Below are 16,779 nucleotides of genomic sequence, written 5' to 3'. Positions count from 1 at the left end.
CCCTCCTCCCTCCCCCCCCCCACCAAAAAAAAAGGTAAGAGAAACTTGAGGAAGCCAACTTACTTTTTAAAATTGATCTTTATGGGTTGATTTGCTCTTACTGGCTAAATCTAGGACTCATGGAGAGCAGAACTAGGATCAAAAGTACAGGTATATGAAGTGCAACATGTAGGGTCCCACGGATAATTTTGTTGTAAAGATGCCTGTGCTTGTGCAGAATAACATTAATATTGTAGCCTTGGAACTGCTAGTTTTAGAAAAGCCTGCGGCTGTGGGGCACCAGGTGGCACACACCTATAATCCCAGGGGCTCAGGAGGCTGAGACAGGAAGATCTTGAGTTCAAAGCCAGCCTCAGCAAAAAGTGAGGCGCTAAACTACTCGACCCTGTCTCCAAATAAAATTCAAAAAATAGGGCTGGGGGATGTGGCTCCGTGGTCAAGTGCCCCTGAGTTCAACCCCTGGTACCCCATCCCCCAAAAAAGAAAAGCCCGTAGCAAGGTTAGCCCTTGGCTGGTTTCTTCTTTTTTAAATTCTTTTCCTATATATCCTTGATTCTTTATTTGCAATATTTTTTTTTGACAGCAGAATGCATTACAATTCTTAGTACACAATCTTTGCTAACCCCCTGCTCCCTCACTTTCCTTCCCACCTGCCCATTCCTTTCATGCTCCCCCTCCCTACCCCACTATGAATCAGCCTCCTTATATCAGAGAAAACATTCCGGCATTTGTTTTTTTGGGATTGGCTAACTTCACTTAGCATTATCTTCTCCAATGCCATCCATTTACCTGCAAATGCCATGATTTTATTCTTTTTTATTGCTGAGTAAAATTCCATTGTGTATATAGGCCACATTTTTTTTTTTATCCATTCATCTACTGAAGGGCATCTAGGTTGGTTCCACAGTTTAGCTATTGTGAAATGTGCTGCTATAAACATTGATGTGGCTGTGTCCCTGTAGTATGCTGTTTTTAAGTCCTTTGAGTATAGACCAAGGAGAGGGATAGCTGGGTCAAACAGTGGTTTCATTCACAGTTTTCCAAGGAATCTCCATACTGCTATCCATATTGGCTGCACCAATTTGCGTCCCACCAGCAATGTAAGAGTGGTACCTTTTTCCCCACATCCTCGTCAACACTTATTGTCTTTCTAATAGCTGCCATTCTGACTGGAGTGAGATGAGTTTTGATTTGCATTTCTTTAATTGCTAGAGATAATGAGCATTTTTTCATATATTTGTTGATTGATTGTATATCCTCTTCTGAGAAGTGTCTGTTCAGGTCCTTGGCCCATTTATTGATTGGCTTTTTTTTTTTTTTTTTTGGTGCTTAGTTTTTTTAGTTCTTTATATACCCTAGAGATTAGTGCTCTATCTATGTGTAAGGGGTAAAAATTTGCTTCCAGGATGTAGGCTCTCTATTCACTTCACAGATTGTTTCTTTTGCTGAGAAGAAACTTTTTAACTTGAATCCATCCCATTTATTGTATAAGGAAAAGAAGAACTTAAATTAGCACTATTTGCTGACGATATTATTCTATACCTAGAGAACCCAAAAAGCTCCACCAGAAAACTTCTAGAACTAGTAAATGAATTCATAAAAATATCAGGATATAAAATCAACACCCATAAATCAAAGGCATTTCTGTATATCAGTGACAAATCCTCTGAGAGGAAAATGAGGAAAACTACCCCATTTACAATAACCTAAAAAAAAAAAAAAAAACTTGGGAATCAACTTAATGAAAGAAGTGAAATACAATGAAAACTACCAGACCCTAAAGAAAGAAATCAAAGAAAACCTTAGAAGATGGAAAGATCTACCTTGCTCTTCTACCAAAAGCACGATGCAGATTTAATGCAATTCCGATCAAAATCCCAATAGCATTCCTCATAGAAATAGAAAAAGCAATCATGAAATTCATCTGGAAAAATAAGAGACCCAGAATAGCTAAAGCAATCCTTAGTAGGAAGACAGAAGCAGATGGCATCATTATAGGAGACCTTAAACTATACTACAGAGCATTAGTAACAAAAACAGCATGGTGTTGACACCAAAACAGACTGGTAGACCAATGGTACAGAATAGAGGACACAGAGACTAACCCACAAAATTATATTAGACAAAGACGCCAGAAACATGCATTGGAGAAAAGATAGCCTCTTCAACAAATGGTGCCGAGAAAACTGGAAATCCATATGCAACAAAATGAAATTAAACCCCCATCTCTCACCATGCACAAAACTCAACTCAAAGTGGATCAAGGACCTAGGAATTAAACTCTGCGGCTAATAGAAGAAAAGTAGGCCCTAATCTTCATCATGTGGGATTAGGCCCCAACTTGCTTAATAAAGACTCTCATAGCCCAAGAATTAAAACCTTGGCTGGTTTCTGAGAACTTGCCTATTTGTTAGGTTTGATTATGAGGTATCCCCCAAAATCTCCAGTATGGATTCATTAATGAAGATATTCAGAAGTTGAAATATTTCAATTATGAGAGCTGTAACCTATTCGGTCCACCCAAATTTGAACGGATTGATTGGGTGGTAACTGTAGACAGGTGGGGTATGGCTGGAAGATAGGTTACTAGGAGTACACCCTGAATGGGTGCATCTTTCTGTGGCCTTCCTCTCTCCCCCTCTGCTTCCTAACCCCACCTTTCTTCCACTGGTCCCTTCCCCCATGGCATGCTGTCTCATCTTGGGCCCAGGGAAATACAATCAGTCATCTGTGGACTGAGACCCATGAAACCGTGAGCCCCAAATAAACTTTTCAAAATTGTTCTTGTTGGGTATATTGGTCACAGTAATGCAAAGCTGACTAAAACAGCTGACAAATACTTCCCTACAATTAATATTCCCTAAAAGATGAGTAGCTCAGAGTACCTAAACTATTTTAACAATGTAGTTTATCCTGAATACCTGCTTTCCTTCTAAAAGTCTGGATTTGGGGTACACGGTAGACAGAGGTTGTCTACATGACCAGCCCCAGTAAAACTTCTGAACAATGAGTGTCCCTTGTAGGTAACAGTTTGCATGTCAGTTCATTACTGGAGCAGTTAAGTCCATCTCCACTAGGAGATAACTCTTGAAAGCTTGCACTTGCCTTCCTCCAACCTACCCCCTAGCATTTCCCATGGCTAATGTTGCTCTGCATCCTTTCACTTTAATACATCAAACCATGAGTACAACTAACTACATACTAATTCCAAGTTCTGGCAAACCACATAGGCCTAATGTGAAAACAAAATTTTCTAGAGAAATAAAACAACAATAAAAAAAAAAAAAAAAAACCCACATAAGATCAAAAACCGAGTATCTTAAAATTAGGCTAGATATTTCTTAAACAGGGACCCCCCCCCAAAAAAAATAGTACTAAAAAAAAGGAAAAATTGGCAAAGTATTCTTAATTAAAGTTAGAAATAGCTAATGTTGCATATTTGTAAACTTTTCAGCAATTCCCATAACGTTGGCAAACTTTTCTTGGACCAAGTGACTTGGGAAGAAGACACATTAGTGCTCCATTGTTGTTACTTTCAAGTGCCATCTCTTATTCATATATCTCACCTTCCTAGGTATATTATAACCCTTTTGAGGGAAAAGTCAGAATACATTCTTTTTCCTAACACAATTGTGGACAAATAAGTTGCTTGAAAAAGCTGCCAAATTGAAGAATGTTCTGCCATTCATTTTGATAAACTTACAACAATGTTCCTTGCTAGAGTTGAAAAAATCACCTAAAGGAATTGGAAATTGTGGGGTATTTGAAAATGCCACTCAGTGTGCATCAAAAAGTGCTTGAACAGAATTAATGGGGCCGTAAGGGTTTTTGGTCAGATTAGAAACTAGTTCTAGACAGCACTGGCCCCCAAGAGAGGATTTTGCCAAATTACATCTTGGTATAAACCCTTCACCCACAGTAAAAAATGACATAGCCTCAGAAATTTGTCATTTTCTATAAAGACCTCCAAGAGGATATTGTTTATTATTTGAGTTCCTTTTGGAGATTATCAGAAATTTCTGGCCTGGCCAGGTGTGATGGCACATGCCCAGTGGCTCCGGAGGCTGAGACAAGAGAATTGCAAATTCAAAGCCACCCTTAGCAATGGTGAGGCACTTTAGCAACTCAGTGAGACCCTGTCTCTAAATAAAATACAATAGGGCTGGGGATGTGGCTCAGTGCCCAAATTCAATCCCCAGTAGCAAAATAAATAAATAAATATAGATAAATTTCTGGCATAAGTCAAATCTACAGAGGATCTGAGATATGAACTCCAATTGGTAACTTGACCAACTAAATGAGGCTGACTTCCACCTGGTTTTCCTTTTCTCTAGTCAATATTAATGCTTCTTTTTTTCAAAAGCCACTAATTTCTAGTTGTGTATATAATACTTCAAAATAATGTCCCTCAAATCTGCTTCTTTTCCCTTTGTACACTTTTTCACCAGGAATTCTGGATTGGCTTGAAGTGTTGAATGGTATTCACTGCCCTCTCTAAAACAAGGCCCCTACATATAAACACAACCCTGGTAGGCAAGCTGTATGCTACAAGCAAATTAAGTCACTACTCCCTAAATAACTTTCCTATTTTCATCCCTCTGTGTGTGCAGTTAAGTCCACCCTTATTCATTCTCTGCTTGTCAAAATCTAATCTATTCCATCACATTGATTTAAAAAAATCTTGAGTCCAAACTGATAAGAAAGCTTTACTTTTGACAGAATGGCAGGTAATCAATATATAAAGGAAATTATAAAATCGTCATTTTAACTGGATATGGTGGTACATGCCTGTAATCCCACCAACTCAGCAGGCTAAGGCAGGAGGATATAAGTTCAAGGTCAGCCTCGGCAATTTAGTGAGGCCCGAAGCAACTAATGAAACATTGCCAAAAAAAAAAAAAAGGTCTGGGGTTGTAGCTCCACTATAGAGCACTGACTAGCATGTGTGAGGCACTGGGTTCAATCCTCAACATCATATAAAATAAACATATAAGGTGATAGAGATATTGCTCAGTTGGTATAGTACTTGTTGAGCATGCACAAGGCCCTGGGTTCAATCCCTAGCACCACATTTAAAAAGAAAAAAAAAAAAAAAGTGTCCATCCACAATTAATACAAAAGAGGGCTGGGGAATGTAGCTTGGTGGTATGGTAAAGCGGGTTCAATTCCCAGTACCATGCAAAAGCAAAAGAGAAAAAAAAATACCACACAACATGGAACTTTTATTTTTAACATAATTTCTGTACAGCAGGAGTATGAGAGTAATCTTTTTATAAATGAAAATGATGTTACTAGAAGAAATGATGACAAAAACCAAACCAGTATTTGATGTGAATCCATATTTTATGCTTCAAATCCAGCCAAGAAGTTTGTTACGATCTCTTTCAGTTTTGCATCGGACTGTTCGGAGATCTTCCCATCAGCCCTATTAGGAAATAAAAGTAGATCATTAGTTCTGATCTGGACAAAAATTCACTGACTGAAGAACTAAAAAGGAGTTAAGACTTTGGTATCTTAAAATTACAAAAAGAGGCCACAATTGCATTCATACCTGATAGTGCCCAAGAGGGCTTGGTGTTGACTGATCACATGAGACAAGAAAGCATTCTCAAACTTGGTGATCTTGCTGGGCTCCAGTTTATCAAGATATCCCCTTACACCGGCATAGATAACGGCCACTTGTTCTTCAATAGCCATGGGAGCTAAAAAGAACAAGTAAGTTGCTCAAAAAAATGTCATGTTACCAAAGTCAGAGAAACTTTTTCTTTCAATTATTAACATATCACTTTCTCTTATATTCTCATTGGCCTATAACTCAATAACTTATATTCTCATTGGCCTATAACTCTTCCTTTTCCCCTCCCTCCCCAATAAACAGAAGCATCATCTTCTAAGTATAACCCAAAAAAGCACTACTATAATCTGGCACTGTTAATACTATTTTGGGGGTAAATAATTTGTTGACATTTTTTGGCAAGGTAAAAAACATAGTAACTTTCTTTTTCTTCAGTCCTAGGAATGGAACCTGCAGTGTTGCACATACTAGGCAAGCACCATACCACTAAACTACACCTCTAACTACTCAGATTCCTTTAAAATCTGCCAAACTCATACCAAGGGAACGGTGGATCCAATAGGGTCTTAATTCTTGAAAATAAGAAGAATGGGCTGCAGTTGTAGCTCAGTGGTAGACTACCTGCCTAGCACATGTGAGGCACTAGGTTTGAACCTCAGCACCACATTCAAAAATAAATAAAATAAAGGTATTGTGTCCATCTACAACTATTTAAAAAAGGAAAAAAAAAAAAAAAAACATGCCAGGCACAATGGTGCACGTTTATAATCCCAGCAGCATGGGAGGTTGAGACAGGAGGTTTGCCAAATCCAAAGCCTGGTTTAGCAATTTAGTGAGGCCTGTCTCAAAATTTAAAAAATAAAATAAAATAAAGGGCTGGGGATGTGGCTCAATGAATGGTTCAATCCCTGGTACCCCAAAAAAGAGAACCAAGTTTCTCCTTCACTAAATTCGCAGCATTTACGTTCAAATAATAATGAAACAGACACTCACTGAACTCAAAGGCAGTGTTTTTGATAAAAGATAATATCCTATGACAGGTGATGTAGCTCTGTAGGTCTGGGAATACCCTAACATACAACAGTAACAACCAAAAACAACTCACAATACTGTCCTTGCTTCAGCAACTCAGTCAGACGCACACCACGACTCAAGAGTTGTTGAGTGGCAGCATCAAGATCAGAACCAAACTGTGCAAAAGCAGCAACCTCACGATACTGAGCCAATTCCAACTTCATGGTACCTGCCACCTGAAATACAGTAAAATTGGTATTAACAACAAGAGCACTGTACAAATACAGCTGATTTTGAATACTTCAAGATTTTAACCTAATACCCCTTTCTGCCAAGTGATATAAAATTACCTGCTTCATAGCCCTAGTTTGGGCAGCAGATCCGACTCGGGACACAGATAAACCAACGTTAATAGCAGGGCGGATACCTTTATAGAACAATTCTGTTTCCAAGAAGATCTACAATGCAAAAATACATATGATGAAGGCTAAAAAGAAGGAAATCAATTATATTCAAATTTAAGTAATTAAAATGCCAACAAACTGAAACTCAAAACTTGAGAGAATGCTAAGTGACTTCTCATGGTAGAGGTACCCTATCTTCGACAATCCAAACTGGCCTACATGACCTACTGCTGAATCAGGATGTGCTTAAGATTAAGGAAAAAGGGACTGGGGTTTTAGCTCAGTGGTGGAGCACTTGCCTAGCATGTGAGAGGCACTGGTTTCGATCCTCAGCACCACACATAAATAAATAAAATAAAGGTATTGTGTCCATCTACAACTTAAAAGAAAAAAAATTAGTGGGAAAAACCAATAAATTTATACTGAAAGACAGACGAGGGAACTCGGCAAGGTGGTATATATGCTTGTAACTCCAGCAACTCAGGAGGCTGAGACCAAATGATTGCAAGTTCAAGGTCAGCCTCATTAACTTAGCAATTAGCAAGACTTGTCTCAAAATAAAAAGTACTGGGGCTATGACTTAATAGTTAAGCATCAGGTTCAATCACCAGTACCAAAAAAAGAAAGAACTACAAGGGAAGTGTTACCATCTCTGGGAAATGCTTCAAAATTATGTAAGAGAATAAAGCATACTACTCCGTGAAATGATAACTGGGTAACGAATACGTAAACCTTCATTATATTATTCTTTTATATACATTTAAAATTTTCCATAGTAAAAAATACATTTAACAAGTCAGTTCATAGATACTAGTCTAACCCAGTACCTTAGAATTAACCAAACCCTTTTTAGTTATTTTAATCATTAAAATAATACCTGTCCATCAGTGATGGAAATGACATTTGTTGGAATGTAAGCAGACACATCACCAGCCTGTGTTTCTATGACTGGTAAAGCAGTCAAGGAGCCACCACCAAAAGAATCGTTCATTTTGGCTGCTCTTTCCAGCAGTCGGGAGTGTAGGTAGAACACATCACCAGGATAGGCTTCACGACCAGGGGGTCGGCGTAGCAACAGAGACATCTGACGGTATGCAACAGCCTATGATATAGAAGAGAGTTGTGAAGTTCTCCTAATAACCAGAAATTTCATGTCAACTTCCATTGTACTGTAAACATATAAAGAGATTAAATAGTTCCTCTGACCTGTTTGGATAAGTCATCATAGATGATCAAAGCATGTTTGCCATTATCTCTAAAATATTCTCCCATAGAACAGCCAGAGTAAGGAGCCAGGTACTGAAGTGGGGCAGCATCAGAAGCAGTGGCTGATACCACAATGGTGTACTTCATAGCATCTGAGGAGGAAAAAGATTTACATTTTATGTGGTTATGGATACTGTGCTTTTATTTACTTATTTACTTTCTGTAGTAACAGGGACTGAATCTCAGACCTTGCCCACACTAGGCAAGCACTCTATCACTGAGCTATTGCCGTAGTCCGGCTAAGCAAAAATAAACAGGAGGTGACAAGCAATTTGAAGGTTGAAACGGGAACTACTTTATTGCGAGTGAACTCAGCAGGAACTGAGCGAGAACTCTAAGTAGCGGGCTCCTGCAGTTTGCCAGGAAGCTATACCCTCAGCCAAGTTGTGATTTTAAATTAGACGTTACTATAATAAATATTACTCAGTGGTAAAAAGATTTACTATTAAAAATTGCCAAACATCCACTTTTTAAAAAACTAACAAAACCTTTACATTTATTGGTACTTTATATTACTTTCCCATTTTTTTAACCTGTTTATTTATATTATAAAATTCAGTTCATTAGGGAGTAAACAAAAATCAGTCTTTGCTAACTAGAAGTTCTAGGATTAGTAGCAATAGGCGTCAACAGCAATGGAACTAGGTATGGTGGTGCATGCCTACAATCCCAAAGATTAGGGAGACTGAGGCAAGTGGATCACCAAGTTTGAGGCCAGCCTTGACAACTTAAGACCCTATCTCAAAAAAAAAAAGTAAAAAGGGGAGCCAGGCGCAATTGCCCATGCAATTCCAGAGGCTCGGGACGCTGAGACAGGATTCAAAGTTCAAAGCCAGCCTCAGCAATAGTAAGGCACTAAGCAACTCAGTGAGACTCTGTCTCTAAATAAAATACAAAAATAGAGCTGAGGGGTACCCCTGTACCAAAAAAAAAAAGTAAAATGGGCTGGGAATGTAATATAGCTCAACAGTACAGCACCCCTGAGTTCAATCCTCAGTACCACAAAAAAACAACAGCAATGGGACTGAGTTCTTTAATACCTGCATCTGTAAGTCTCTTCACCAACTGGGCAACAGTGGATCGCTTTTGACCAATAGCAACATAGATACAATACAGCTTCTTCTTTTCATCAGATCCATCATTGAAACGTTTCTGATTAATAATTGTGTCAATAGCAATCGATGTTTTCCTTAAGAAACAATAAACACAAATGTTACTAAATACTTCAAAGGATTTTACTAGTACTAAAATTTTACTTACTAATCTTCATATCACATTCTACTGTCCCCAGTATAGCCAAAGCATTTATCATTCCAAAATGAAAAAGTAATCTTTGCATAAAGCAAATTTAGCTAGAACTTTTAACAAGCTTAAGTCTTTACCCAGTCTGTCTGTCACCAATAATCAGCTCACGTTGACCACGTCCAATTGGCACCAAGCTATCCACAGCCTTAATGCCAGTCTGCATTGGTTCCCTCACAGAGATTCGAGGAATGATTCCAGGGGCTTTCAGGCCCACTCGCCTACGGATCTTGGAACCAATTGGACCCTGTAAAAAATAAATAAACAAGTTTTAGCTAACTGAAGGAGACTGAAAAGGGAGGATCACATGAGCCCAAGAGTTCAAGATCAGCCTGGCCAACACAGCAACACCCCATCTCAAAAAGAGAAACAAATTAAGATAAATAATATTTTTAAAATAAAAAGGAGCCCCCAGAATAATCAATTATGGTGATTTTTAGAAGCTGCAAACAGATCTAATAAACATCAAACCTACCTTTCCATCAATGGCATTACCAAGGGCATCTACTACACGACCCAACAGCTCCTCGCCAACTGGAACATCCACAATGGCTCCTGTCCTCTTAACAATATCTCCTTCTTTAATTAGTTTATCATTCCCAAACACGACAACACCAACATTGTCTGGTTCCAAGTTCAGAGACATACCCTGCACAATTGAAAGACAAAATTTGAACATTAGTAAAGATGTATACACTGAAGATAAGAGGGGTCAAATGGTAACTTCGGCTCTATAGTCTTCTATATCAAGAGGCTCTTTATCCACAGTAGACACTTATAAAACTGCCCCTATTATTTTCTTTTTTTTCCCCCCAGAGAACCCATGACTCCCACAACTTTTATTGCCATTGCACTGGCCAATTAGGCTCAACCTAATACAAAGTTGACTTGTATCATCAGAACTTCTGATAGCTACTCCACTATCAATAATACAAAGTCACCAACTTTCAACTTTACACCAAAAATTAATTTAGTTGAAGTTATCAAATGCTTTTACATAGGTAATTGGAAAAAAACAGGACCTGGGTTTGATCCCCAGCATGTGAGGGGGTTTAAAAAAAGGAAAGAAAAGAAACAACCAGATTTGAACTTACTGACATTTGGGCAAAGGTTCACTAAAATTTTATATTTTGGAGTCAGTGTGACTAAATCTGTTTAGAGTTAAAAAAAAAAAAAAAAAAAAAAAAACCCTCGCTTACAAAACCTTGTAACACTATTCTCTTGCCAGGTACAGTGGCACATGCCTATCATCACAGCTATTTGGGAGATTAAGATAAGAGGAATACAAGTTTGAGGTCAGCCTGGGCAACTTAAAAAAAAAAAGGGCTGGGGATATAGCAAAGTGGTAGAGTGCTTGTCTTGTATGCAATAGGCCCTGTGTTCCATCCCAATAGTGTCCCCCCCACCCCGTCAAAAACACACACACATACACATACACACACACACAAAAAAAAACAACACCTTTCTAATCCATAATAACAAAGATGGGGGCCTGAGGCAAATAGAGACTTAGAAGTTTTTAACAAATATTACACTGCCATAAATAAGAATGAAATTATGGCATTTGCTGGTACATGAATAGAACTGGAGAATATAATGCTAAGTGAAATAAGTCAGTCCCCCCCAAAACAGAGACTGAATGTTCTCACTGGTATGTGGATGCTAACCCACAATGAGAAAGGGGAAGTAGTACACAAGTTCACTGGATCAGACAAAGGGGAATAAAGGAAGAAGGGGAGGTGGATGGGAATACAAAAGACAGTAGAATGAACTGGACATAACTTTCCTATGCCCATGTAACTCCACATCATATACAACCACAAGAATGGGATCCTAATTGGAATGCGTTGCACTCTACGCATATATGTCAAAAATACACCATTATCAGGTATATCTAAAATCAACAAATGAAGTTTTAAAAAATCTTACACAATCTCTGGAATTGAGAAAAACTAGATCCTAAAAAGCCAAAATATTGTTTTTTAACTTACCTTTAAGCCTGAAGAAAACTCTACCATTTCTTCTGCTTGAACATTCCTCAGCCCATGAACTCGGGCAATACCATCACCAATACTTAAGACACGCCCAGTTTCTTCAAGGTCAACAGATGTATCAGCTCCAAGAATACGCTCTTCAAGAATAGAGGACATCTCAGCAGTGCCTGAGAGAGAACAATTCAATTAAAAAAAAAAAAAATACACGGTGCTAAGATTCTCAAAACCCATTTCCCAACAAGAAAGTTTTGTGATCATAATAATCAAATTACAATCTAAAATGTAACACAAGACTCTACAAAAAGTTGGATATCGACCACTATGAAAATAAGAAATTCAGCTGGGTGCAGTGGCACATGCCTATAATCCCACTGATCAGGAGGATAAGGCAGGCGGAGTGCAAGTTCAAAGCCAGCCTCAGCAACAGTGAGGCACTAAGCAACTCAGTGAGACTCATGTCTAATTACAAAATAGAGCTGGGGATGTGGCTCTGTGGTCCAAAACCCCTAAGTTCAATCCCCAGTACCCACCATCCCAATAAAAAAAGAAAATGATTCAAAGCCATGTATTCCACATGTCAAATGTAAAACAGGCAAGAAGTTAACAAAGCTAAACATTTTGGTTTAATTTCTTTTTTGTGGTACTGGGGATGGAACCCAGGGTCTCAAGCATGCTAAGCAAGCACTCTACTACTGAACTACATCCCTAGATCCTTAAGGGTCTTCTTTTTTTTTTTTTAATTTTAAGACAGGGTCTTAACTAAGTTTACCAGGCTAGCCTCAAACTTGTGATCCTCCTGTCTCAGCATCGAGTAGCTGGGATAACTGAAATGTGCCACCACACCTGGTCTTCTGGTTTAATTTTCAAAGAACCTATACCTATGTTGAAACCTACATTTCTGGCTGAAATCCATACAAAACATGAATGTGTTTTAAGGCTTGGGGTTGGGTTTAGTTCAGTGGTACCTGCCTAAAATGTGCAAAGCTATGTATGGTTTGATCCCCAGCACTAAAAGAAATTTAAAGATTCAAAACAGCATATACATAAAACACAGAGCACTTAGATAGGTGCAGTGATATATGCCTGTAACCCAGCTACCCATGAGACTAAAGAAAGAGGATCACAAGTTTAAGGTCAGCCTCATCAACTTAGCAAGACTCTATCTCAAATTAAAAAAAAGAATGGTGATTTAGCTTAGTGATAGAATGCTTGCCTAACATATGCAGGCCAGGGCTCATCCCCAATAAAAAAAAAAAAAAAAAAAAAAAAAAAAAAAAAGGACAAAAAACCCTACTACACATGTTCAAAGAAATTCCCCAACCTATAGCATATTCCTATACTCACCTCCCTATTTCTCTATTGCATTTGCAACTTGCAAATTCAGACTTCCAGGTATAAAGGAGTGGCCACTGCCTTTGAAAACATATCAGTAAGAACTGCTCATTATTTTCTAATGCTTTTAGGTGAGGAAAAAGAACTCTTTGCTAAATCAGAAAGGGTACCTACTACAATGTCCTTGTTTTTGCACAAGAATTACCAGAACAAAGAAGCTGTACTAATAACAAAAGAAAAATATATAACTAGAGTTCATTTCAGTAGAACAGAACCTATATCAAGACAAAGCTAAAAGGCAAATAGGTGTACGAATCTGGGATTCTGTAGTAACTAAAAATGACAGAAAATGGAAAAAAAAAAAACCAGCCCAACAGTTATACAATCTTTGTAAATTATATTTTCATTTAATGATAAGGTGGTAAGTGTGGTGCACAGACTTACCAATCTTCTGAAGATGGGTGTTAGAGGCATGGAGGTTCCTTGCAGCAATGAAGGATGATCCCAAAGCATTTTTGGAGACCTAGTGCAAGAATATTCACTCATGAAACTGACAAGCTTCACAAATGCAGACATATTTTGATCAAATTATTGATAAAAATATAAAGTATATTTAAAATATTCTGTTTAAAATTTGAAGTGTATTATTCAGTTGAGGAAGTACCTTTAGGTATATGTTGAGTATATAATAATGTTCCTAGTACACAATTAGCACTTTATAAAATAATTTTTTTTAAATGGAGTCTATTTTAAAAAGCAGCTATTAACAAAGTAATCAGGTACTACTATTATGGCTTTAGATTTTACTTGAGTTGTGGAAATTCTAATAACTTCTTCCTAGCTGAGGACAGTGGCATAGCCTGTACCTAGTTACTCAGGAGACCAGTCTTGGCAACTCAGTGAGACCCTGACTCAAAAATTTAAAGAGGGGCTTGGAATGTAGCTCAATGGCAGAGCTTCCTAAAGGACAAATCTTAATATGGTCCCAATTTTACTTTAAAGAAAATGACAAGCAAACAAAAACTGATGTTAGAGCTAAATAAGAAACTAAAAGGATAAGGCACATGGATCTTTTTTTTTTTTTTAACTTCATGAATAAATCCTGTAGCAACATGGACGACTCCTCTTTCCTTCAAGTTAGAATACTGTGATTGGTTACTATCAACTTTTATTTATGTATTTGCAGTACTAAGAATTGAACACGGGGACCCTGTACCACTCAATTACATCTCCAGTTCAGCTCTTTTTATTTTGAGACAGGGTTCAGCTAAGTTGCTGAAGCTGGCCTCAAACTTTGGATCCTCCTGCCTCAGGCTCCCCCAATCATTGGGATCACAAATGTTCACCACCACACCTTCAGGTCACTGTCAATTTTGAAGCTACTGCCTTCTATAGGAGCTAGATGAAAATAGTTAAAAATGTTTTGCAGCTAACAGAAAACCAAGAAGCTACCAGGCTGTTTTAGGGCAGCAAAACGGCCATTATACTTATTTCACCTTTCAAATTCAGATTACTTTTGAGATAAAAGAGGCAAATGTGAATGCGTTTACAATAGACTTAGGAATTAATAAATGTTTGACGTTCATACTCAACTTTCACAGAGGTAAGTAACAAAGGGCACTACCTCTTAGAGGCATTTTCCAAGTTTGTGTTCTATTTTATTTGAATTCTTGAACACTGTCCAACAATTCCTCAAACCACCAGATGAACAATTCAAGGACGAAATCTGTACACGTCAAGGAATCACACAAAGCAGACTTCGGTGAAACCGAAACAATTTGGAAACCAGCTTCATTGCTGTGATATATTGGCCACACAAAAATAATTTTTTTTTCTTCATCTGCACGGTGTGTCCACGACCGCTTCAGTATTCAGCAGTAACAAACCGCTTCTGAAGAATTCAAGAAACGTTTGCTTTGCTCTGAACTGACCTCCGACTAGAGTAAAATGCTGGGTCCTGCTGACCTTCACACAAAGTCAGGCTCGCCTGACTCGCTTCAGCAAGAGCTGACAGCAGTCCTCTGACCTTCAGAGGTACCAGATGGGGACAATCAGCCGGAACGAGCCCCAGAGCCGTCCTCTGAGAAAGCTAGCACCCAACTTCTGACCTTCGCCCAAGGCCTCTGCTCCGGCCGCTCTAGGCCCAAGACTAGAATCCTAAGGAGACCCCCGTATCGCGGCAACGTCTAGGTCACTAACTCCCCGGCACCACTCCGCACCATTTCGCATGGATGGCAAGCAAAATGGCCCTTCTGTCGCTCGCCCACCGGCCCAGCCGAGCTGCCACAGTGCAAGATGGCGGCGTCCGCCACAACCCTTCAGTCTCGCTGCAGAGCTCCAGAGCCAGCGCACCGCCACCCGCTGCCGCCCCACCGAGCCGCCCCGCTCCAATCCGCGGTGCTCACCAGCCCGGCCCGCCGAGGGAGGGCGCGGGCCACGGCCGCGGCAACGCGCACGGACAGCATCTTCGGTTTCTGCTCAGGCGGTTCCTCTGCAGCCGCAGCCTCCGGACTGACTGGGACAAAATGGCCGAGCGCCGAGGAAGGTCAAGGTAGCCGGCCCACCTGACCCGGAAGTACCGCCCCTCGCTTCACCGGATGCGAATCTGCTTTTTTGAGAGTGAGGGGTGGGTTTCTTTATTTTTTAAGTATTCTTTTTATTTTTTAAGCTGAACCCTCAAAATGAATGAATCGCCTGTTGCCAGCTTCGGCCCAGCATTCATTGTACATTTATTTTAGTATTTCCAGTCGACCTTGTGGTTGCCCCGGCGACCACGTGAGTAGCGGAACCTGCAGAGAAGCGGTTCCCAGCATCACCTTGTCTAAGGATGCACTGGCTAACCCTGAGAAGGCCAGATTGAGCAATTTATTTTTTATTATTATTATTTTTTAAGATGTTGATGGGCCTTTAGTTTATTCATTTATTTATATGTGGTGCGGAGAATTGAACCCAGTGCCTCGCCCTTGCTAGGCAAGTGCTCTGCCACTGAGCCACAGCCCCCCAGACTGAGCAATTTAAAGAGACCATAAGCAATTTAACAAAACTCAAAGTAAAAAGGGCTAGGGATGCCACTCAGTGGTTAAATGCCCCTAGGTTAAGTCCTCAGTACCAAAAATAAAAAATTAAACACACACACACACACAGTATACAGGCTGGTGTGGTAGCACATGTCTATAATCCCAGCATTCAGGAGGCTGAGGTAGGAGGATTGCAAATTCAAGGCCAGCCTGGACAACATAGCAAGACCCTGTCTTAAAGTTAAAAAAAAAAAAAAAAAAGTTCTTTGAGGGAGGGGGAATGTAAAACAAAATTTCAGGGATATGTTTTGTAAAAAAATAAATAAGGACAAAGAACATAAAGATCATTTTCTCCATACATAGTGGTTGCACCAACTTAGTTTATTGAAATTTGCTTAGTTTACTGAAATTTAGCAATAAATTTCAACTTAGTTTACTGAAATTTGCTTAGTTTACTGAAGTTTACTGAGCACAGTTGTATTTGAAACAGAGGTCATAAAATATGGTATTGGCTAGCTAGTAAGATTCCTTTGAAAATAAAGACTTAATCATTTAAAATAGGCATAAAATTGATCTAGGAGATAGTTGGTGATAAGTCTGACCCACAATTTCACATTAAATCGAGTATCACAGAAAGTTGATTACACAGACCTTTGAGCTCTCTGCACTTCATAATAACACAGTACACACTATAGGAGGTTGTTAGCAGCAGTATGAAGATTGAAATTCCTAATTACAACCAGAACACTTTGGTCAGGTCTAACTCTATTACCTAATCTTGGTTGTCATTTAATCCACTTGTGTGTGTTTTAATGTGAAAATGGATAAAATAATTTGTGTCTACCTATTTTACAGAGTTCCTGTAAGTGAAAAAA

General features: G+C 39.0%; 1 protein-coding gene across 1 annotated transcript; it reads right to left on the bottom strand.

Moving 5' to 3' along the window:
• Nucleotides 1-5,202: 5,202 nt before the first annotated feature.
• Atp5f1a (ATP synthase F1 subunit alpha) lies at nt 5,203-15,446 on the bottom strand. The gene is made up of 12 exons (XM_015482415.2): nt 15,293-15,446; nt 13,332-13,410; nt 11,553-11,722; nt 10,037-10,210; nt 9,642-9,808; nt 9,300-9,448; nt 8,200-8,351; nt 7,871-8,095; nt 6,940-7,047; nt 6,681-6,825; nt 5,552-5,702; nt 5,203-5,425 (listed from the first exon to the last, which is right to left on the bottom strand). The coding sequence occupies exons 1-12, from the start codon at nt 15,350-15,352 to the stop codon at nt 5,344-5,346; spliced, it is 1,662 nt and encodes a 553-aa protein (XP_015337901.1). The 5' UTR covers nt 15,353-15,446; the 3' UTR covers nt 5,203-5,343.
• Between the last annotated feature and the right edge of the window lie 1,333 nt (nt 15,447-16,779).

The sequence above is a fragment of the Marmota marmota genome, unplaced genomic scaffold (genome assembly GCF_001458135.2).
Source record: "Marmota marmota marmota unplaced genomic scaffold, marMar, whole genome shotgun sequence".
NCBI classification, from domain to species: domain Eukaryota; kingdom Metazoa; phylum Chordata; class Mammalia; order Rodentia; family Sciuridae; genus Marmota; species Marmota marmota.
Note: the sequence above shows the minus strand (reverse complement) of the source record. Positions and strands in the feature narration are given on the sequence as shown.

Coding starts and splice junctions, on each gene's coding strand:
- Atp5f1a (XM_015482415.2), bottom strand. CDS start 15,352: ATGCTGTCCGTGCGCGTTGCCGCGGCCGTGGCCCGCGCCCTCCCTCGG. Junction 8,096..8,199: donor ATGATGACTTATCCAAACAG/GTCAGAGGAACT, acceptor TCTATATCATAG/GCTGTTGCATACCGTCAGAT. Junction 5,703..6,680: donor GCTGAAGCAAGGACAGTATT/GTGAGTTGTTTT, acceptor TGTTCTTTTTAG/CTCCCATGGCTATTGAAGAA.